Source organism: Salmo trutta, chromosome 28 (assembly GCF_901001165.1).
Source record: "Salmo trutta chromosome 28, fSalTru1.1, whole genome shotgun sequence".
NCBI classification, from domain to species: domain Eukaryota; kingdom Metazoa; phylum Chordata; class Actinopteri; order Salmoniformes; family Salmonidae; genus Salmo; species Salmo trutta.
In genome coordinates, this window is record NC_042984.1 from 17436378 (window position 1) to 17460515 (window position 24138).

The 24138-nt window shown below is 45.9% G+C and overlaps 1 protein-coding gene across 2 annotated transcripts in view; it reads right to left on the minus strand.

The window, feature by feature from the left end:
* LOC115165645 (plexin-A2) overlaps positions 1 to 24138 on the minus strand; it is a 361064-nt gene that overhangs the window by 95963 nt on the left and 240963 nt on the right. For both annotated transcript variants that reach the window (XM_029718900.1, XM_029718901.1), the window contains exons 8-12: positions 19507 to 19603; positions 16487 to 16601; positions 15311 to 15511; positions 6793 to 6889; positions 5916 to 6115 (exon numbers count right to left, since the gene is read on the minus strand). In XM_029718900.1, the coding sequence (XP_029574760.1) occupies positions 5916 to 6115; positions 6793 to 6889; positions 15311 to 15511; positions 16487 to 16601; positions 19507 to 19603 (710 nt within the window). The remainder of the gene's footprint in view (positions 1 to 5915; positions 6116 to 6792; positions 6890 to 15310; positions 15512 to 16486; positions 16602 to 19506; positions 19604 to 24138) is intronic.

Genomic DNA, 24138 nt, shown 5'->3' on the forward strand with positions numbered 1-24138 from the left:
GAGAGAGAGAGAGCGATGCGAGAGAGAGAGAGAGGGAAGAGAGAGAGACAGAGAGAGAGGAGAGAGAGAGAGAGAAAGGAGAGGACAGAGAGTGAAATAAGAGAGAGAGAGAGATAGCGCCGTAAGAGAGGAGAGAGAGAGAGCAAGAAGAGGAAGAGAGGATGAGAGAGAGAGAGAGAGAGCGAGGAGAGAGAGACGAGAGCGAGAGAGAGAGGTAGAGAGATGAGAGAGAGAAAGGCTTTGAGCTGTGTTGTATCATCTTATAATGGCAGACAGCACTCTGTACTCTCCATGTGAAACAGGCCTTAATGTAGGCTTCACTAGTACTCTCTCTCGCTGTTGTTTTTAGGCTTTCCCATACCTCAGATAAAAGCGGTTTCTGATTACATTCAAACTAAGCAGCCTGAGGTAAAAATACCAAAGTGAAAGTTGTGTTAGATCTGTTACCTCTTGAAGCTACTATATGGTACGATGAGCGTGTGTAGCATCTGAATAGCTGTGATAGATCCACTCCCAGTGTTTTAAACGACACAGCTTGCACCAGACCTGAGAGCTGTCTTTGGGTCTTTGCGGGTAGTCTTTGCAGGTAGTTCAGGCATGTCGGATTTCATTGTGACTAGTGTTTAATGGACTTGATAAAACCCACTTATCACTTGTTTCTTCACGAACAAACTACACACTAAATACTTCATAGACTCTTAAAAGTATTGTAGCCTGCCCGAGAGATACAGGCACAGATGAAATATAGTTTTAGCATATAAAAAGGAAAAGAGAGGAGAAATAATGGGAGGAGAACAGGAATGACGAGAGGGAGGGAGTAATGTTCTTTAACAGGAATGACGAGAGGGAGGGAGTAATGTTCTTTAACAGGAATGATGAGAGAGGGAGGGAGTAATGTTCTTTAACGAATGATGAGGGAGGGAGAGAGGAGTAATGTTCTTTAACAGGAATGACGAGGAGAGAGGGAGTGAGGGGAGTAATGTTCTTTAACAGGAATGATGAGAGGGAGGGAGTAATGTTCTTTACAGGAATGATGAGAGGGAGGAGTAGTAGTAATGTCTTTAACAGGAATGATGAGAGGAGGGGTAGTAATGTTCTTTAACAGGAATGACGAGAGGGAGGGAGTAATGTTCTTTAACAGGAATGATGAGAGGGAGGGAGTAATGTTCTTTAACAGGAATGACGAGAGAGAGGGAGTAATGTTCTTTAACAGGAATGACGAGAGGGAGGGAGTAATGTTCTTTAACAGGAATGATGAGAGAGAGGGAGTAATGTTCTTTAACAGGAATGATAAGAGGGAGGGAGTAATGTTCTTTAACAGGAATGACGAGATGAGAGAGGGAGTAACTGTGTTCTTTAACAGGAATGTGAGAGGGAGGGAGTAATGTTCTTTAACAGGAATGATGAGAGGGAGGGGTAATGTCTTTAACAGGAATGATGAGAGGGAGTTTGTAATGTGCTTTAACAGGAATGACGAGAGAGAGGGAGTAATGTTCTTTAACAGGAATGAAGAGAGGGAGGGAGTAATGTTCTTTAACAGGAATGATGAGAGGGAGGGAGTAGTAATGTTCTTTTGGAGGATTTTATGTGTATGATCGTTATAGTTTCTCCTCTTGTTTCTCCACTGGGGAGGGCAGCTAAGGCTGTGTGAAAGGGAGGGGAATTCAAGTGTGAGTGTTAGTTCACGAAAGGCAAGTTCCTTCCCATGATGCCTTTCAAGACCTTTAATCCCCAGCTTCATGTGATGCTGTTCCCTCTGGTGTTAGAGGGGCTTATATCTGTTCAATATTAATGCATGTGCCATGGTGGTGTGTGTGTTGGGGGGGGGGGGGGGGGGGGGGTGGGGGGGTACCTATTAGAAATATAAATTATTCAAAACGAGAGTCTTCTGGTAGACTAATAACCATGTATGTATACAAATCAGATCATGATTGGGACTTTGTTGCACACAATCAAAAAAAATAATTACATAAATTCAGCCCGTGAGGGAAAGAGTCTAGTCTTTTTGAAGAAATTCTCATTATTGGGAGAGGAAGGGGGTTGGGGGAAGAGTGAGAGAAGAGAGAGAACAGATGAATGCAGAGTAGAGGAGGAAAAAAATAACAGAAGCTCAACAAGTGCAAAATGTTCCTTGCTGGTTGGTTGTTCTTTGTCTCTGGAGCTGTACTGTGTGTGTGTGTGTGTGTGTGTGTGTGTGTGTGTGTGTGTGTGTTGTGTGTGTGTGTGTGTGTGTGTGTGTGTGTGTGTGTGTGTGTGTGTGTGTGTGTGTGTGTGTGTGTGTGTGTGTGTGTGTGTGTGTGTGAGCGTGAGAGCATGCATATGTGTGTGTGTGTCCTACTCCAGTGAACAGTACAAATCAATGTGGTAGTGGGATTCCAGTGGCAGCTGTGTTGCATAACAGGGCTCACTCAGTCTGACACCCCATAGAGGCTCTGCACCATCTCCTCTTCCTCTCCTCCCTTCTCTCCTCCTCTTTCCCCTACTTCTCTTCCTCTCCTCCCTTCTCTCCTCCTCTTTCCCCTACTTCTCTAACTCTCCTCCCTTCTCTCCTCCCTTCTCTACTCCTCTTTCCCCTACTTCTCTTCCTCTCCTCCCTTCTCTCCTCCTCTTTCCCCTACTTCTCTAACTCTCCTCCCTTCTCTCCTCCCTTCTCTCCTCCTCTTTCCCCTACTTCTCTTCCTCTCCTCCTTTCTCTCCTCCTCTTTCCCCTACTTCTCTTCCTCTCCTCCCTTCTCTCCTCCTCTTTCCCCTACTTCTCTTCCTCTCCTCCCTTCTCTCCTCCTCTTTCCCCTACTTCTCTAACTCTCCTCCCTTCTCTCCTCCTCTTTCCTTTACATCTCTTCCTCTGATTTCATTTCTCTTCCACCCACTTCACTTCGCCTCTCTCAACCTCTCAGTACTACTTTCCCTCCTCTTTCTCTCTCTCTTGCTCTCTCTCTCTCTGTTTAGCTGCAGTTTCACTCTTCTCATCTCACATTCTCTCTTTCTCCCTCTCTCCCTCTCTTTCTCACTTCATTCATTCTCTCTCTCTTGCTCTCTCTCTCTCTGTTTAGCTGCTTCTTCTCTGTTGTCATCTCTCTTCCTCAGCATCTCTCTTCCTCTTCCGCACGCACGCACACACACACACACACACACACACACACACACACACACACACACACACACACACACACACACACACACTGTCTTACACACACACACTTCGCTGTCACAAATTGCCCAGAATGACAAGCTGAGAGAGTGTAATGGAGTACCACCAAGAGTGTAACTTCATTTACTAGAATGAGTCACAGACAGAGTGACACATGGACGGACACAGGAGACAGAGAGACAGAGAGACAAGGAGACAGGGAGACAGGGAGACAGGGAGACAGAGAGACAAGGAGACAGGGAGACAGGGAGACAGGGAGACAGAGAGACAAGGAGACAGGTAGACAGGGAGACAGAGAGACAAGGAGACAAGGAGACAGGGAGACAGGGAGATAGGGAGACGGAGACAGGGAAACAGAGAGACAAGGAGAGAGGGAGACAGGGAGATAGGGAGACGGAGACAGGGAGACAGAGAGACAAGGAGACAGGGAGACAGGGAGACAGAGAGACAGAGAGACAGGGAGACAGGGAGACAGGGAGACAGAGAGACAGAGAGACAGAGAGACAGGGAGACAGGGAGACAGGGAGACGGGAAGAAAAAGGATGAGAGACAGAGGAGAAAAACAGTGGAGAGAGACAGACAAAGAAAGAGAGAGGGGAAAGACAGAGAAAGAGAGAGGGGAAAGACAGAGAAAGAGAGAGGGGAAAGACAGAGAAAGAGAGAGGGGAAAGACAGAGAATGAGAGAGGGGAAAGACAGAGAAAGAGAGAGGGGAAAGACAGAGAAAGAGAGAGGGGAAAGACAGAGAAAGAGAGAGGGGAAAGACAGAGAAAGAGAGGGAGAACATCTAAGAGATTGAAGGAGAGAATGCGAGAGAGAAGGAGAGACGGACAGAAAAAGAGAATGAAAGAAAAAAGAAAAGAAGAAGTCAGAACAAGAGAACTAGACCCTCATCACACCTAGTGATGGGGAGGGGATCCATGGTTACATATCACAATATTCATTTGACAATATTATATTGATACTTTGGCTCCATGTATCAATTCATTCAAATAAAAGTATAGTGAGCAATATGTTTGGAACATCCAATCGCAATAAAATGGCAGTATTGAATCGCATTACATATCATATCGGCACCGAAGTATTGTGATAATATTGTATTGTGAGGCCCCTGGCCATTCCCAGCCTTACTCGGGCTCCCGAGTGGCGCAGGGGTCGAAGACACTGCATCTCAGTGCAAGACTGCAAGAGGTGTCACTACAGTCCCTGGTTCAATTCCAGGCTGTATCACATCCGGCTGTGATTGGGAGCCCCATAGGGTGGCGCACAATTGGCTCAGCGTTGGCCGGGGTAGGCTGTCACTGTAAATAAGAATTTGTTCTTAACTAACTTGCCTAGTTAAATACAATGTCCGGGCAGCCCTCAGCCTCTGGGCCTGACTCTCCTGTGACACATACCCACCACACGAGTCGCACGGAAATGATGCCTCAGTACACAAAGGGCTGCTACTAGGGGGAAACAAACAAACAGGCACTTCTTGATTAATGGGAAACGGTCGCAGGGATGGGCATTGTTATAAGGTTGGAGCCATGGCGACTGGGTGAGAGAGCCACCTCTTCTCTTACTCTAATGCACTTTACTGTCTGAATAGTCTGCCACTTCGATAGCCTTGCATCAATGAGACTACGTCTGTCTGGGGAACTCAAGCAGGGATAGTTGCTTTACTACTAGAGGAATGTCGCTATTACTTTTTGTTAAAACATTGTACTCTATTTCTGTCTAGGTGTGAACATTAAATTAAGCTTGGAATTCTGGTTAACACAAGCATACATACATCTTTATAAAGTGGCTCATGTGGCACAGACAGACAGGAAGAAAGCTGGCCTACTACACAGAGAGACACTGAGGCAGGCCCCTAGGGTGTGTGTGTGTGTGTGTCAGGTCCCTCGCCCTTGCAGCACTGCTGAAGGTGAGCTGAGCTGTGGCCTCTCTCCAGAGACACACACACACAAACTCCCTTTTTGCTCTTCAGTGAAAATAAACACCAGATGCTGTCTCCCTGCATATTGATTGTGTGTCATAGTGAGAGAAGAAGGGGGGGGGGCAGAGATGAGACAGAGAGAGAGAGAAAGAGAGCAGAAGAGAGACCAAGGGAGAAATAGAGAGAGAGAGAGAGCGAGAGAGAGAGAGAGAGAGCGAGAGAGAGAGGGGGCAAAGATGAGACAGAGAGAGAAACAGAAGAGCGAAAAATAAAGTGTGAAAGAAATAGAGAGAGAGAAGAGAGAGAGACAGAGAGGAATATAAACAAAGCAGTGAGGAAGAGAGAGCCTGTGTGCAGCTCCATGAGTCAGATGGACTCCTCTCCTACCAGCAGATCATTCTCATTCACACACAGTCCAGTCCATTCTAGACCAATGGAAACATGCAACAGCAGCACCAATAGCATGCAGGCCTCCCAATGCAAATACTGTAGGACCTGTCACTGTCAAGGACTAGACCTGTCTGATCCTGCAGTGTGTAGCTGTTGATCTCAGCTGAAGGAGAACTGCAGACAGACACAGTGTACATTGAACAGTAAACACATGGCCTGTGCTGTCAGACAGGAAGTACATAATATTTCATCATGTTAAGGGAAAAAGTCAAGTTGAAGCTTAAGGCTAAAATGTGACACCAGACTGGATGAGGAGGAGACTGCATCTAGAATGGACGGCAAGCAGTTGTCCCACGGTTCATTCCGTCGACTACAGACGACCATATGATGAAAGGCGATATATGCCTGTTATGGTCATGGGGAAAGGTTTGAGTGTGTATGAGGTATCACTGACCTCTGTGATGCGTGGGTTGGTACACTGGACTTTCTTGCTGGACAGGTCTAGCCAGCGGGTGGTATAGGGGTTGAGGGGTGGGCAGTGGTGGCGCAGGGTACATCGGCCCTCTCCACTACACCAGCCACACTGGAACTTCCTCTGGGCTTTCAGACACATGCCACAGCTGTCCCTCTGGGCCACACACTTATACAGGTGCACTGTGGGATACAGGAAAACTCAGGGTAAACAACACAGTGGTGGTAACAGAAAACAGCATTTGATTTGAACGTAACATTATACTGACAATTTAACACATTAGACAACCTAACATTATCTGACAAACAAACTGTAGTGTAGTGTAGTACTGGACTGTATTCCTGCAGGATTTAGTTGGTTAAAACATGACATTTTTAAGAAAGATACATCTGTGCTCTTCATACCTGCTGTTTGGGTAAAAGCAGGTATTATGCTGTGTATCCAGCTGAGACAAGACGTTATTTGACAAGAAACATCTGTTTTATGTGTTGGTGTCAACAAATGTGTGTGTGTGTGTGTGTGTGTGTGTGTGTGTGTGTGTGTGTGTGTGTGTGTGTGTGTGTGTGTGTATATGTGTGTGTTTGGTTTTACTACCCTAAGCTATTTTATGCTTAGGGTTACAATCAGGGTTAAGGTTAGAATTAGGGTTAGGGGTTAGGTTAAGGGTTAGGAGTTAGGTTTAGGGGTTTGGGTTTAAGATAAGGGTTAAGGTTACGTTTAGGGTTAGTAATTAGGTTTAGGTTTGGGTATAAGGTAAGGGTTAAGGTTAGGTTAAGGGATTAGGGAAAATAGTATTTTGAATGGGAATTAATTGTTTGGTCCCCACAAGGATAGTAAAACAAGCATGTGAATGTCTTACCTTGGATATTATCTGGGTTGTCTATAATGAAGTTGCCATTCCAGACCACTGAAAAATCCACTGGCAACTCACTGATCTTCATCCCTTCATAGAGATACTGAGAGAGAGAGCGAGAGAGAGAGCGATAGAGAGAGACAGAGAGAGAGAGAGACAGAGAGAGAGAGAGAGCGAGAGAGAGAGAGACAGAGAGAGAGAGAGAGCCATAGAGAGAGAGCGATAGAGAGAGAGCAATAGAGCGAGAGAGAGCGAGAGAGATAGAGCGATATAGAAAGAGTGGGGAGATAGAGAGAGGGGGGTAAAGAGAGGTGAGGTAGGTGGAAAGAGGGAGGGGGAGGAGAGAGAGGGGGAGAGAAGGAAAAAGTAGAGAGAGGAGGGCAAAACAGAGCAAGAGGGAGAAAAAAATGCAAAATAGAATTTCAGCATGAGAAACTTAAATACCCACCACAAACCCCTGACCCTGGTGCTGCATGTTGAATGTTCCCCAACGTTGCTACAACCTTGCATCACCACCTCATTTTAAATGGGACAAGAGGGAGAGGAGAGTTAAAGAGATTCTCCGGTACTTTTATATACGTTTTAGCCAGTAATTGTGATAGTAGCACTCACAAGCCAAAAGTCGTCTCTGAAAATGGCGTACTACGTCACATATGTGCAGATATGTGCACTACGTTATTGCTCTCTCTTTCTCAGCTGTGTTCACTGTGTGGTTGGGCCCGCCCTGCAACCTCATTGGATAACGCTGGACAGGACTCTTGCCACCTGTCACTCAAAGGCGAGCGGCTAAATCTTATAGTCTAAAACTCAAATTGCTAGGGGGCTGGCCCAAGTGGGGGGAAAAGTAGGGAAAATGGCAGGGCACAGCTTCAAGAAAACAGTTGCTTTCAATCTAGAGATGTCATGATTAATTGAGGTAAGAGAATAATTCTGCTCATAGATGATGTATGTATGAAGTACACATTGACACATCCAGCCCAAAGCAGGAGGTTTACAAAATACTTTCTTAGTCGCCAAAGCCCCAGAGCATGTCTTTAAGTGGAGTCCTCCTAGATTCCCCCTTCCTTCTCTCTGTCCTCCTAGATTCCCCCTTCCTTCTCTCTGTCCTCCTAGATTCCCCCTTCCTTCTCTCTGTCCTCCTAGATCCCCCCTTCCTTCTCTCTGTCCTCCTAGATTCCCCCTTCCTTCTCTCTGTCATCCTAGATTCACCCTTCCTTCTCTCTGTCCTCCTAGATTCCCCCTTCCTTCTCTCTGTCCTCCTAGATCCCCCCCTTCCTTCTCTCTGTCCTCCTAGATTCACCCTTCCTTCTCTCTGTCCTCCTAGATCCCCCCTTCCTTCTCTCTGTCCTCCTAGATTCCCCCTTCCTTCTCTCTGTCCTCCTAGATTCACCCTTCCTTCTCTCTGTCCTCCTAGATTCACCCTTCCTTCTCTCTGTCATCCTAGATCCCCCTTCCTTCTCTCTGTCCTCCTAGATCCCCCCTTCCTTCTCTCTGTCATCCTAGATTCCCCCTTCCTTCTCTCTGTCCTCCTGGATCCCCCTTCCTTCTCTCTGTCCTCCTAGATTCACCCTTCCTTCTCTCTGTCCTCCTAGATCCCCCCTTTCTTCTCTCTGTCCTCCTAGATTCCCCCTTCCTTCTCTCTGTCCTCCTAGATTCACCCTTCCTTCTCTCTGTCCTCCTAGATTCCCCCTTCCTTCTCTCTGTCCTCCTAGATTCCCCCTTCCTTCTCTCTGTCCTCCTAGATTCCCCCTTCCTTCTCTCTGTCCTCCTAGATCCCCCCTTCCTTCTCTCTGTCCTCCTAGATCCCCCCTTCCTTCTCTCTGTCCTCCTAGATTCCCCCTTCCTTCTCTCTGTCATCCTAGATCCCCCCTTCCTTCTCTCTGTCCTCCTAGATCCCCCCTTCCTTCTCTCTGTCCTCCTAGATTCACCCTTCCTTCTCTCTGTCCTCCTGGATCCCCCTTCCTTCTCTCTGTCCTCCTAGATTCACCCTTCCTTCTCTCTGTCCTCCTAGATCCCCCCCTTCCTTCTCTCTGTCCTCCTAGATTCACCCTTCCTTCTCTCTGTCCTCCTAGATTCACCCTTCCTTCTCTCTGTCATCTTAGATTCACCCTTCCTTCTCTCTGTCCTCCTAGATTCACCCTTCCTTCTCTCTGTCCTCCTGGATCCCCCCTTCCTTCTCTCTGTCCTCCTAGATTCCCGCTTCCTTCTCTCTGTCCTCCTAGATTCCCCCTTCCTTCTCTCTGTCCTCCTGGATCCCCCTTCCTTCTCTCTGTCATCCTAGATCCCCCCTTCCTTCTCTCTGTCATCCTAGGTGATGTCCTCAGCTGCCTCTCTTGCCCTTATCTCCTTCATGGCTGTGTGTGTGTGTGTGTGTGTGTGTGTGTGTGTGTGTGTGTGTGTGTGTGTGTGTGTGTGTGTGTGTGTGTGTCCCCTCTGGGAATAGGACTAGAATCAGTGTGAGCCTGGCTGGAGGGCAGAGCAGAGCTTCACTGCATTAACAGTCCTCTCCTCTCCTGTGCTGTCCTGTGTAACTACCCAGGCCAGGGCACCTCTCTCACCCAGTCTATCCACTGACAGGCTACTGCTGCTGGGTACAGGTGACATGGCCAGAGGCCTTACACAACAGACACTGTTAACACTCTCACTAAGAGTCTGACAATCATTGACATTCATAAACATTGAGAGTGCAAAAGGTAATAGATACGGTGTGGTAAATAAAGTGGATGTGTGAGGGTTATTTAGGAGTTAACCAGGGTGTTGTGGTGATATAGTGGATGTGTGAGGGTTATTTAGGAGTTAACCAGGGTGTTGTGGTGATATAGTGAATGTGTGAGGGTTATTTAGGAGTTAACCAGGGTGTTGTGGTGATATAGTGATGTGTGAGGGTTATTTAGGAGTTAACCAGGGTGTTGTGGTGATATAGTGAATGTGTGAGGGTTATTAGGAGTTAACCAGGGTGTTGTGGTGATATAGTGGATGTGTGAGGGTTATTTAGGAGTTAACCAGGGTGTTGTGGTGATATAGTGGATGTGTGAGGGTTATTTAGGAGTTAACCAGGGTGTTGTGGTGATATAGTGGATGTGTGAGGGTTATTTAGGAGTTAACCAGGGTGTTGTGGTGATATAGTGGATGTGTGAGGGTTATTTAGGAGTTAACCAGGGTGTTGTGGTGATATAGTGGATGTGTGAGGGTTATTTAGGAGTTAACCAGGGTGTTGTGGTGATATAGTGGATGTGTGAGGGTTATTTAGGAGTTAACCAGGGTGTTGTGGTGATATAGTGGATGTGTGAGGGTTATTTAGGAGTTAACCAGGGTGTTGTGGTGATATAGTGGATGTGTGAGGGTTATTTAGGAGTTAACCAGGGTGTTGTGGTGATATAGTGGATGTGTGAGGGTTATTTAGGAGTTAACCAGGGTGTTTGGTGATATAGTGGATGTGTGAGGGTTATTTAGGAGTTAACCAGGGTGTTGTGGTGATATAGTGAATGTGTGAGGGTTATTTAGGAGTTAACCAGGGTGTTGTGGTGATATAGTGGATGTGTGAGGGTTATTTAGGGGTTAACCAGGGTGTTGTGGGTGATTATAGTGAATGTGTGAGGGTTATTTAGGAGTTAACCAGGGTGTTGTGGTGATATAGTGAATGTGTGAGGGTTATTTAGGAGTTAACCAGGGTGTTGTGGTGATATAGTGAATGTGTGAGGGTTATTTAGGAGTTAACCAGGGTGTTGTGGTGATATAGTGGATGTGTGAGGGTTATTTAGGAGTTAACCTGGGTGTTGTGGTGATATAGTGAATGTGTGAGGGTTATTAGGGAGTTAACCAGGGTGTTGTGGTGATATAGTGAATGTGTGAGGGTTATTTAGGAGTTAACCAGGGTGTTGTGGTGATATAGTGGATGTGTGAGGGTTATTTAGGAGTTAACCAGGGTGTTGTGGTGATATAGTGAATGTGTGAGGGTTATTTAGGAGTTAACAAGGGTGTTGTGGTGATATAGTGAATGTGTGAGGGTTATTTAGGAGTTAACCAGGGTGTTGTGGTGATATAGTGAATGTGTGAGGGTTATTTAGGAGTTAACCAGGGTGTTGTGGTGATATAGTGAATGTGTGAGGGTTATTTAGGAGTTAACCAGGGTGTTGTGGTGATATAGTGAATGTGTGAGGGTTATTTAGGAGTTAACCAGGGTGTTGTGGTGATATAGTGGATGTGTGAGGGTTATTTAGGAGTTAACCAGGGTGTTGTGGTGATATAGTGAATGTGTGAGGGTTATTTAGGAGTTAACCAGGGTGTTGTGGTGATATAGTGGATGTGTGAGGGTTATTTAGGAGTTAACCAGGGTGTTGTGGTGATATAGTGAATGTGTGAGGGTTATTTAGGAGTTAACCAGGGTGTTGTGGTGATATAGTGGATGTGTGAGGGTTATTTAGGAGTTAACCAGGGTGTTGTGGTGATATAGTGAATGTGTGAGGGTTATTTAGGAGTTAACCAGGGTGTTGTGGTGATATAGTGGATGTGTGAGGGTTATTTAGGAGTTAACCAGGGTGTTGTGGTGATATAGTGGATGTGTGAGGGTTATTTAGGAGTTAACCAGGGTGTTGTGGTGATATAGTGAATGTGTGAGGGTTATTTAGGAGTTAACCAGGGTGTTGTGGTGATATAGTGGATGTGTGAGGGTTATTTAGGAGTTAACCAGAGTGTTGTGGTGATATATTGAATGTGTGAGGGTTTTTAGGGGTTAACCAGGGTGTTGTGGAAATATAGTGGATGTGTGAGGGTTATTTAGGAGTTAACCAGGGTGTTGTGGTGTTATAGTGGATGTGTGAGGGTTATTTAGGAGTTAACCAGGGTGTTGTGGTGATATAGTGGATGTGTGAGGGTTATTTACTGTGTGTTACTGTGTGTTACTGTGTGTTACTAACCCTAACCCTGCACTGTGTTACTGTGTGTTACTAACCCTAACCCTGCACTGTGTTACTGTGTGTTACTGTGTGTTACTAACCCTAACCCTGCACTGTGTTACTGTGTGTTACTAACCCTAACCCTGCACTGTGTTACTGTGTGTTACTAACCCTAACCCTGCACTGTGTTACTGTGTGTTACTAACCCTAACCCTGCACTGTGTTACTGTGTGTTACTAACCCTAACCCTGCACTGTGTTACTGTGTGTTACTAACCCTAACCCTGCACTGTATTACTGTGTGTTACTAACCCTAACCCTGCACTGTGTTACTGTGTGTTACTAACCCTAACCCTGCACTGTGTTACTGTGTGTTACTAACCCTAACCCTGCACTGTGTTACTGTGTGTTACTAACCATAACCCTGCACTGTGTTACTGTGTGTTACTGTGTGTTACTAACCCTAACCCTGCACTGTGTTACTGTGTGTTACTAACCCTAACCCTGCACTGTGTTACTGTGTGTTACTAACCCTAACCCTGCACTGTGTTACTGTGTGTTACTAACCCTAACCCTGCACTGTGTTACTGTGTGTTACTAACCCTAACCCTGCACTGTGTTACTGTGTGTTACTAACCCTAACCCTGCACTGTGTTACTGTGTGTTACTAACCCTAACCCTGCACTGTGTTACTGTGTGTTACTAACCCTAACCCTGCACTGTGTTACTGTGTGTTACTGTGTGTTACTAACCCTAACCCTGCACTGTATTACTGTGTGTTACTAACCCTAACCCTGCACTGTGTTACTGTGTGTTACTAACCCTAACCCTGCACTGTGTTACTGTGTGTTACTAACCCTAACCCTGCACTGTGTTACTGTGTGTTACTGTGTGTTACTAACCCTAACCCTGCACTGTGTTACTGTGTGTTACTAACCATAACCCTGCACTGTGTTACTGTGTGTTACTAACCCTAACCCTGCACTGTGTTACTGTGTGTTACTAACCCTAACCCTGCACTGTATTACTGTGTGTTACTAACCCTAACCCTGCAGTGTGTTACTGTGTGTTACTAACCCTAACCCTGCACTGTGTTACTGTGTGTTACTAACCCTAACCCTGCACTGTATTACTGTGTGTTACTAACCCTAACCCTGCACTGTATTACTGTGTGTTACTAACCCTAACCCTGCACTGTGTTACTGTGTGTTACTAACCCTAACCCTGCACTGTGTTACTGTGTGTTACTGTGTGTTACTAACCCTAACCCTGCAGTGTGTTACTGTGTGTTACTAACCCTAACCCTGCACTGTGTTACTGTGTGTTACTAACCCTAACCCTGCACTGTATTACTGTGTGTTACTAACCCTAACCCTGCACTGTGTTACTGTGTGTTACTGTGTGTTACTAACCCTAACCCTGCACTGTGTTACTGTGTGTTACTAACCCTAACCCTGCACTGTATTACTGTGTGTTACTAACCCTAACCCTGCACTGTGTTACTGTGTGTTACTAACCCTAACCCTGCACTGTGTTACTGTGTGTTACTAACCCTAACCCTGCACTGTGTTACTGTGTGTTACTAACCCTAACCCTGCACTGTGTTACTGTGTGTTACTGTGTGTTACTAACCCTAACCCTGCACCGTGTTACTGTGTGTTACTAACCCTAACCCTGCACTGTGTTACTGTGTGTTACTGTGTGTTACTAACCCTAACCCTGCACTGTGTTACTGTGTGTTACTAACCATAACCCTGCACTGTATTACTGTGTGTTACTAACCCTAACCCTGCACTGTGTTACTGTGTGTTACTAACCATAACCCTGCACTGTATTACTGTGTGTTACTAACCCTGCACTGTATTACTGTGTGTTACTAACCCTAACCCTGCACTGTGTTACTGTGTGTTACTAACCATAACCCTGCACTGTATTACTGTGTGTTACTAACCCTAACCCTGCACTGTGTTACTGTGTGTTACTAACCATAACCCTGCACTGTGTTACTGTGTGTTACTGTGTGTTACTAACCCTAACCCTGCACTGTGTTACTGTGTGTTACTAACCCTAACCCTGCAGTGTGTTACTGTGTGTTACTGTGTGTTACTAACCCTAACCCTGCACTGTGTTACTGTGTGTTACTAACCCTAACCCTGCACTGTGTTACTGTGTGTTACTAACCCTAACCCTGCACTGTGTTACTGTGTGTTACTGTGTGTTACTAACCCTAACCCTGCACTGTGTTACTGTGTGTTACTAACCCTAACCCTGCACTGTGTTACTGTGTGTTACTAACCCTAACCCTGCACTGTGTTACTGTGTGTTACTGTGTGTTACTAACCCTAACCCTGCACCGTGTTACTGTGTGTTACTAACCCTAACCCTGCACTGTATTACTGTGTGTTACTGTGTGTTACTAACCCTAACCCTGCACTGTGTTACTGTGTGTTACTAACCCTAACCCTGCACTGTGTTACTGTGTGTTACTAACCCTAACCCTGCACTGTGTTACTGTGTGTTACTAACCCTAACCCTGCACTGTGTTACTGTGTGTTACTAACCCTAACCCTGCACTGTGTTACTGTGTATTACTGTGTGTTACTAACCCTAACCCTGCACTGTGTTACTGTGTGTTACTGTGTGTTACTAACCCTAACCCTGCACTGTGTTACTGTGTGTTACTAACCATAACCCTGCACTGTATTACTGTGTGTTACTAACCCTAACCCTGCACTGTGTTACTGTGTGTTACTAACCCTAACCCTGCACTGTGTTACTGTGTGTTACTGTGTGTTACTAACCCTAACCCTGCACTGTGTTACTGTGTGTTACTAACCCTAACCCTGCACTGTGTTACTGTGTGTTACTAACCCTAACCCTGCACTGTATTACTGTGTGTTACTAACCCTAACCCTGCACTGTGTTACTGTGTGTTACTAACCCTAACCCTGCACTGTGTTACTGTGTGTTACTAACCCTAACCCTGCACTGTGTTACTGTGTGTTACTAACCATAACCCTGCACTGTGTTACTGTGTGTTACTAACCATAACCCTGCACTGTATTACTGTGTGTTACTAACCCTAACCCTGCACTGTGTTACTGTGTGTTACTAACCCTAACCCTGCAGTGTGTTACTGTGTGTTACTAACCCTAACCCTGCAGTGTGTTACTGTGTGTTACTAACCCTAACCCTGCACTGTGTTACTGTGTGTTACTAACCCTAACCCTGCACTGTGTTACTGTGTGTTACTAACCCTAACCCTGCAGTGTGTTACTGTGTGTTACTAACCATAAACCTGCACTGTGTTACTGTGTGTTACTAACCCTAACCCTGCACTGTGTTACTGTGTGTTACTAACCCTAACCCTGCACTGTGTTACTGTGTGTTACTAACCATAACCCTGCACTGTATTACTGTGTGTTACTAACCCTAACCCTGCACTGTGTTACTGTGTGTTACTAACCCTAACCCTGCACTGTGTTACTGTGTGTTACTAACCATAACCCTGCACTGTATTACTGTGTGTTACTAACCCTAACCCTGCACTGTGTTACTGTGTGTTACTAACCCTAACCCTGCACTGTGTTACTGTGTGTTACTAACCCTAACCCTGCACTGTGTACCCACCGAGCTGTTCTGACACTGTACAGAGGAGCTGTTGAAGCGCAGGGCGGTGACACGGTGGCTGACCCCCTGGATGTGGAGGACACACTCATAACCCCGCTGGCCAGACTGGGGCTGGGGGAGGTTCCGGGCCTTCAGGGTGATGGGCTTCACCTCCCCAGCCGGGATCAGAATCTCCTCCGACCGCACCAGCTGAGGACAGTCCTAGAGAGGGGAGTGGGGAAGGTTAAAGGTCAAATAAACTAACAGACACAACAAACACAGGCAGCAGACACACACATAGAAGCTAGCTGGCTAACATAGTATATTTCTGTGGATGAAAGAACAAAAGCCCTTGACATGAGAGGGAGTGATGGAGTGATGGAGGGAGAGAGGGAGTGATGGAGGGAGAGGGGAGGGAGGTAGCAGGGTCAAACTGGCCATAGAGGCTGGTGCTGGAGAGTGTTGGCTGCTCCACTTCTTCCACTCCAAAGCCTCACATAATAGGATCACCTCGGAGGGTCAATCTTCTAAAATGGCAGCCAGTGCTTTGTCACTGATGACAACTGACAGCGGGAGGAAATATCTGCAGGATCATAAAACTGGGGGAGGCCAATAATAGCTACAGCTATGTGTGGGTGTGTATGTATGTGTGTGTGTGTGTATCAGTCAGTGCTGCCACAGTAGGTCTCTTTGGAGTGTGTCAAAAGGGAAGTGTGAAGAGAGAGCCAGGCCACTGTCCTCCTGTCCTCTGCAGCAGTAGTCTGTTCTCACTCTCAGACAGACAGATCAATGTGTTACTTTACACCCAGATAGATAGATAGATAGATAGATAGATAGATAGATAGATAGATAGATAGATAGATAGATAGATAGATAGATAGATAGATAGATAGATAGATAGATAGATAGATAGATAGATAGATAGATAGATAGATAGATAGATAGGCGGTAAACACACTCCACTGTCACAGAGAGCGAGAGGAGAGGAAGAGTGTGTGTGTGTGTGTGTGTGTATCAGTGGAGGCTGCTGAGGGGAGGACGGCTCATAATAATGGCTGGAACGGAGCAAATGGAATGGCATCAAACCGTTTGATGTATTTGATCCCATTCCCTGTATCCCGCTCCAGCCATTACCACGTGCCCGTCCTCCCCAATTAAGGTGCCACCAACCTCCTGTGGTGTGTGTATGGTACGTACCTCGGAGGCGTTGACACGTCCCTCCTGGAAGGAGCAGCTGGAGGGGTCATGGGTACACAGGTTACGGTACTTGCACCAGTGGCAGCGGAAGGCACTGTTCACACAGGACAGACACCTGGAGACAGAGGACAGACAGATGGACAGGACAGACACTCAGGAAGCTGCACCAGTCAAGTGGGAGGAGGTGGCACAAAACGGGCATGCAATTGCCAAGGAGGAAACAAGTGCAGCAGATCCCAAGTGGGCACCTGCTGTTGATGCCCTTGTGGTTGGCTCGGTACCTCCTAGCTCCTACAGGAAGTGTGCCAACCTAGCGCTCCAACTAGTTTCTAGTGGTTTCCTAACCTGTATGTGTGAATAGAGGCAAAGCAACTACAGCTGGCCCCGGGACACAGAGGGCACTATTTTTTTCCTATTTAGTGCACTATGTTTGACCTGGTCCCTGGTGAAACGTAGTATTCTAAATAGGGAACAGGATGCCATTTGGGACGAACAACAGCGACTGAAGCAGAGTCAGGGAGGTAAAGTGAGTAATGGGGATGAATAATATGTTGGCACAGCTTGATCCTGTCATTACCATTAGGCCAGTGTTATTGTAATGTGGTTGTAATTACCAGCTGGCATGGTGCCTGTGTGCTGCCATAGATGCCCTGGGCATGGTGGGCATGGGGGGTGGGTAGATATATGGCTGGCATCCTCTATGTAGACATACTGCATCTATAACCACCTCAAACCATGGCTCTGTGTTCATCCTCTCTAGGATGAGATGAGGGAGGTGGGGTAGAGGATGTTGAGGGATGGCAGGGAAACAGCAGACGCAAACTTGGGCATAGGATGACGTCAGGGTGTGTGTGTCTGTGTGTGTCTCTGTGCCAACGTCATGACTCAGATCTCTCAGGAAGGGAGGAAGGGGACAGTGTTGCGTAGTCTAGCAGTCAGCATGTTTACTACTACTATTACAAGAAGCATCATGATGGAAGCCTTGGCCTGATACGCTGTCCCCCTGATACGCTGTCCCCCTGATACGCTGTCCCCCTGATACGCTGTCCCCCTGATACACTGTCCCCTAAAGCCTTGATCACATTGGCACTTTGAAGTGACTCAAATCCCATTTATTTGCATGTCCAATTTGTATCTGTTTTTCCCTGCAGTCTGAACAGCCAAAAACCACCTTTGTAGGTAGTTTGAAATCAAATAAAAGTCTGATTCCATGGCCATGTGACTTGTGTTTATTTGACTGTTACTCGGCATATCTTGTTGCTTGCTGGCTACTCTGTCGACAGTTTGACAAGAACATGTGGTAGCTAACTAGCTTGGTAATTGTTTACAAACAAATGAGTGAATGTTCTAGAAAGCTAAACAGCTACCTAGCTAGCTAGTTGACTGCTGTAGATAGTCAAAAAGGACTAGTGACCAATCTGATTTGGTCACTTGTAACTTACTGTTTGGACAGCCAGTAGTCCAAAACAGATTTGAAAAACAAAACTGATTTGAGCATCAAGGCCTGCAGTGTGAACACGGCTCAAGGGTTGTGTCACTGTGATGTTGATTAAAATGGTTGTACAATTTTCTGACAGGAGGTCCATGTCTCTATGACTGCATCTGAAGTGGCATCCTATTTCCTATATAGTGCGCTACTTTTGACCAGAACCGTATGAGGGCCCTAGTCAACGATTCAGACTAACCCTACAGTATGACTGGTACAGTAACTGGTCCCTCATTATAGTCTTACTGTACAGTATAATGAGGAGTTGATTGTTGGACTGATGTAGAGTCCAATTGAGCTTTTCCAGGCTGGATAAATGATGCAGACTTGTTTATGCTGAAATATTCATCAGAGCAAAAGCATGGGAGGATCTAATTCAGAAGAATGCGGCTGATTCACCCGCCGGTATAGCAGTGTGGGTGGGTGTGTGTGTGTGCGCAACTCTGTGTGTGTGTGTGTGTGTGTGTGTGTTTACTGCCTGATTATCTGAGTAGATGTGGGAGTACACTGTGATGTTGTGTTCCACTCAGACAGGCTCCTCAGACTGTGACTTTGTGTTCCACTCAGACAGGCTCCTCAGACTGTGACGTTGTGTTCCACTCAGACAGGCTCCTCAGACTGTGACGTTGTGTTCCACTCAGACAAGCTCCTCAGACTGTGACTTTGTGTTCCACTCAGACAGGCTCCTCAGACTGTGACTTTGTGTTCCACTCAGACAGGCTCCTCAGACTGTGACTTTGTGTTCCACTCAGACAGGCTCCTCAGACTGTGACTTTGTGTTCCACTCAGACAGGCTCCTCAGACTGTGACTTTGTGTTCCACTCAGACAGGCTCCTCAGACTGTGATGTTGTGTTCCACTCAGACAGGCTCCTCAGACTGTGATTTTGTGTTCCACTCAGACAGGCTCCTCAGACTGTGTCTTTGTGTTCCACTCAGACAGGCTCCTCAGACTGTGAATTTGTGTTCCACTCAGACAGGCTCCTCAGACTGTGACTTTGTGTTCCACTCAGACAGGCTCCTCAGACTGTGACTTTGTGTTCCACTCAGACAGGCTCCTCAGGCTGACTTCAGACACAAGGACATAGTCAGACACTGGCACTACAGGGAAGGGGAGGGGCTGAAGGCAAGGGAGAAGCCCAGCCTCTCATTCAATCAAAACAGAGGGCCATGACATCCAACAGAGCCAGGTTCAGACTGAGCAGAAAATAAACAGGCAACCGTTGTAGAGCTGATGGGAGGGAGCAGCTTGGATCAGATTGCATTAGACATCACGGGCTATTTTAGGCTCGGAGGCTGAGCCTAAAGGCAGGCAAGGTTAGGGAGTAGGGACACCGTAACATATTCACACAGCGTTGATTCAGTAGTGTGGCCCTAGACTGCAGGGCTCCAGGGTCTTTCACAAATGTTGATCTAGAAGCAGGTCTCCCCCTGTCAATATAATCTTATTCATAATGATCTAACAGGAAAAACTGATGCTAGATCAGCAGTGAATACCGGCCCAGGACTGCAGGAGCAGATGAGGAAGATACTCACAGTTGGTGAACACTGCAGTTGTAGAACTTGACCTCCGTGCTGATGACCATCTGACCGGTCTCCTTAGAGTTGAGCCTCAACTCTACACCTGACCAGTCTAGAGAGAGAGAGAGAGAACGAAAGCGAGAGCGAGAGTGAGAGAGAGTGAGAGAGAGAGAGAGAGAGGACAGAGAATGATGAATGAAGCACCTATACAAATGACACACTATAACATGTAGCAGCTTGTACCAACCCTTCCTGAATTCAATACAACCTGCTTAGAATACAAATGGAGAGACACATAAACACAACACCCCTCTTTTTCTTGAAGTCTCTCTATCTTTTCAGTTTCTCAAGAACACATCCCTCCTCTTTCTCTAGCAGTCTCTCTATCCTTCCCCTCCCCAGTATCTATCCTTCCTTCAGTCTGTCCTTCTGTCTGTCTGCTTGTTCAGCCTCTCAGTCCACCGGAGGTCTGGAAGGGACCCAGAGGGCAGGTAGCGGGCAGTGGGGTACCGGGTGCCAGTCTCTGCTCTGGGACAGCTGGGTCTGAGGTGGGTCTGAGTGGCTACCAGGTACCCGCTGAGGTCCAAGCTGACCCATCCGGCCGGCCACTCATCCCACACAAACACACATCTCATCCCACACTCTGAGCCACACAACACCTACACACACAGTATAACCCATGTTTTCTCCTTTTTATTTGAATATGTTTGGCAGGTAGCCTAACAGTTAAGCGTATTGAGCCAGTAACTGAAAGGTTTGAATCCCTGAGCCGACAAGGTGGAGAATTCTGTCGTTCTGCCCATGAGCAAGGCAGTTTACCCCCAACAACAACTGGGCACCGTGGATGTTGATTAAGGCAGCCCCCCTGCACCTCTCTGATTCAGAGGGGTTGGGTTAAATATGGAAGACACATTTTGGTTGAATGCATTCAGTTGTGCAACTGACTAGGTATCGTCTCTCCATTTCCCTCTTAGTCTCTCCATTTCCAGAATTTTTGAAAATGACCATCTGGGACTGCAGTGATTTGGCAGTGTGTGGTCCTTAATCAGAATAACAAACTCATAGTTATTCTACTATAAAGACAAAAGGAAATATCTGTGTTATGAACAAAGCTGCTGTGTTTTTTGGGGATGGTGAGAGCCTGGCTGGTACATCTACACTAGTACAGAGCCTGTCTGTTCTCCTGTAATAGCCAACCCATCTCTCTCTCTCTCTCTATGGCAGATCACAGAATGATGTGATGTGTAAAGCAGAAAGCAGGCTTGGGCTCAGACGATTCGTAGTGTGGGAGGTTTTAATGAACCAAAGTACATTGTTCTCTCTCACAGCACCTGTTGGGGATATGTTTTTCCACACACCAGACTGAACAGTGCACTACATCAGCTCTGCATTTCAGCTTTCCATCACATCATCTATTTGGCAACTACTAGCGTTGGGCCAGTAACCGAAAGGTTTGTGATTCGAATACCCGAGCCAACAAGGTAAAACATCTGTCGATGTGCCCTTGAGCAAGGCACTTTTGCACGGGGCGATGAACTACTATGGCTGACCCTGTAAAACAGCACTTTTCACTGCACCTATCTGGTGTATGTGACAATAAAACATACACTACCATTCAAAAGTTTGGGGTCACTTAGAAATGTCCTTGTTATTGAAAGAAAAGCAAATTTTTTGTCCATTAAAATAACATCAAATTGATCAGAAATACAGTGTAGACATTGTTAATGTTGTAAGTGACTATTGTAGCTGGAAACGGCCAATTTGTTATGGAATATCTACCGTAGGCGTACAGAGGCACATTATCAGCAACCATCCCTCCTGTGTTCCAATGGCACATTGTGTTAGCTAATCCAAGTTTATCATTTTAAAAGGCTAATTGATCATTAGAAAACCCTTTTGCAATTATGTTAGCACAGCTGAAAACTGTTGTCCTGCTTAAAGAAGCAATCAAACTGGCCTTCTTTAGACTAGTTGAGTATCTGGAGCATCAGCATTTGTGGGTTCGATTACAGGCTCAAAATGGCCAGAAACAAAGACCTTTCTTCTGAAACTCATCAATATATTCTTGTTCTGAGAAATGAAGGGTATTCCATGTGAGAAATTGCCAAGCAACTGAAGATCGTGTACAATGATGTGTGCTACTCCCTTCACAGAACAGTGTAAACTGGCTCTAACCAGAATAGAAAGAGGAGTGGGAGGCCCCGGTGCACAACTGAGCAAGAGGACAAGTACATTAGAGTGTCTACTTTGAGAAACAGACACCTCACAAGTCCTCAACTGGCAACTTCATTAAATAGTACCCGCAAAACACCAGTCTCAACGTCAAGAGTGAAGAGGTGACTCTGGGATTCCTTCTAGGCAGAGTTGCAAAGAAAAAGCCATTCCTCAGACTGGCCAATAAAAAGAAAAGATTAAGATGGGCAAAATAACACAGACACTGGACAGAGGAAGATTGGAAAAAAGTGTTATGGACAGACTAATCTAAATTTGAGGTGTTCGGATCACAAAGAAGAACATTCATGAGACGCAGAAAAACTGAAAAGATGCTGGGGGAGTGCTTGACACCATCTGTCAAGCATGGTGGAGGCAAGATGATGGTCTGGGTGTGCTTTGTTAGTGGTAAAGTGTGAGATTTGTACAGGGTAAAAGGGATCTTGAAGAAGGAAGGCTATCACTCCATTTTGCAACGCCATTCCATACCCTGTGGACGGCGCTTAATTGGAGCCAATTTCCTCCTACAACAGGACAATGACCCAAAGCACAGCTCTAAACTATGCAAGAACTATTTAGGGAAGAAGCAGTCAGCTGGTATTCTGTCTATAATGGAGTGACCAGCACAGTCACCAGGATCACAACCCTATTGAGCTGTTGTGGGAGCAGCTTGACCGTATGGTACGTAAGAAGTGCCCATCAAGCCAATCCAACTTGTGGGAGGTGCTTCAGGAAGCATGGGGTGAAATCTCTTCAGATTATCTCAACAAATTGACAACTAGAATGCCAAAGGTCTGCAAGGCTGTAATGGCTGCAAAGTTTGAAGGACACAATTATTATTTCAATTAAAAATCGTTATTTATAACCTTGTCAACATCTTGACTATATTTCCGATTCATTTTGCAACTAATTTCATGTATGTTTTCATGGAAAAGAAGGACATTTCTAAGTGTCCCCAAACTTTTGAACGGTAGTGTATATGTTGTTCCTGTGTCTGCCATTTTGTTTCCCTCTCAGGCAGATAAAACCTCCCCTCCCTCCATCTTCCTCTTTCACTCCGTCCTTCCTTCCTCCCTCCCTTCCCTAGCTCCTCCACTGTCAGCCTCCCTCTCTTCCCCTTCCTTCACTCTCATTACTTCTGCACATGATCAATGTTCATCTGGTCAATAACCTCTCCCCTGGTTGGTTGGTAGGTAGGTAGGTGGCCGGCTAGTCCTGGCTGATGAGGGGCAGGGTGTGTGTGTGTGTATATGAGGTGGGATTGAGAGGGAGATTATGAGGGGATAAACTGACATTCACCCTGAACTGACATTCACCCTGAGAGACATTCATATAAGACCCCACACGCCACCGACCTGGTGACTGTTGGGTAAACATGGCTGACATTTTACTCTCAGAGATGGGATTACATCACTGTGACAGCACGCACACACACACACACAAACAAACAAACAAATAGTGTGTTTAATCATCTACAGTGATTGTATGTGTGTGTGAGATCACCTATGACGTCACACATGAATATTACATGTTCTACCTTTTGATACATGTAGAGCTCTGAAATATTTCAGTGCTCATAAAACCTGGGCTCAAAACCTGGCTCTCTAGCAGAAAGAAAAATCTAGCAGAGAAAAATAACCTTGGATTGGGCCTATTTACCTTATTTGGAAAGGCACATGAATACACCATCTATTTTTTTTTATTTTATGATTTTATTCCAATTTTTTTTGTTGACAATACATAAACATACAGATGTACACAAACATCCACAACGTCACTTATTGCTCAGACCCACCTGCTCACACCCCCATATCACTCTCAGCAATATTTTATTTATTTAACCTTTATTTAACTAGGCAAGTCAGTTAAGAACACATTCTTCTTTACAATGACAGCCTACCCCAGCCAAACCTGGACAACGCTGGGTCAATTATGTGCCGCGCTATGATGCAGCTTGGATTCGAACCAGGTACTGCAGTGACGCCTCTTACACTGAGATGGAGTGTCTTAGACCCCTGCGCCACTCGGCCTCAAACTGCACCATTTTGTGTCTCTCTGTCGTCCACACACTTCCAACATTTAGATAATAAAACATTTGACATTTCCATTGTGTTAACGATGGAGGATTTATTTACAGTTTGTAAGTATACTTTTTTTCAAGATGATTCTGTCACGTCCTGACCAGGGGTTATTTTGCCATTGTAGTTTGGTCAGGGTGTGGCAGGGGGTGTTTGTTTTGTGTGTTTTGGTGTTTTTGGTTTATGGTTTCTATGTGTATATCTAGTTTTCTATTTCTATGTTGGGTTTTTGGCAATGACCTCCAATTAGAGGCAGCTGGTTGTCGTTGTCTATAATTGGAGGCCATATTTAGTTGGGTTTGTTTGACTTTATTTTCTGTATAGCCTGGTATCCTTATGGAACTGTTATCGTCGTTTG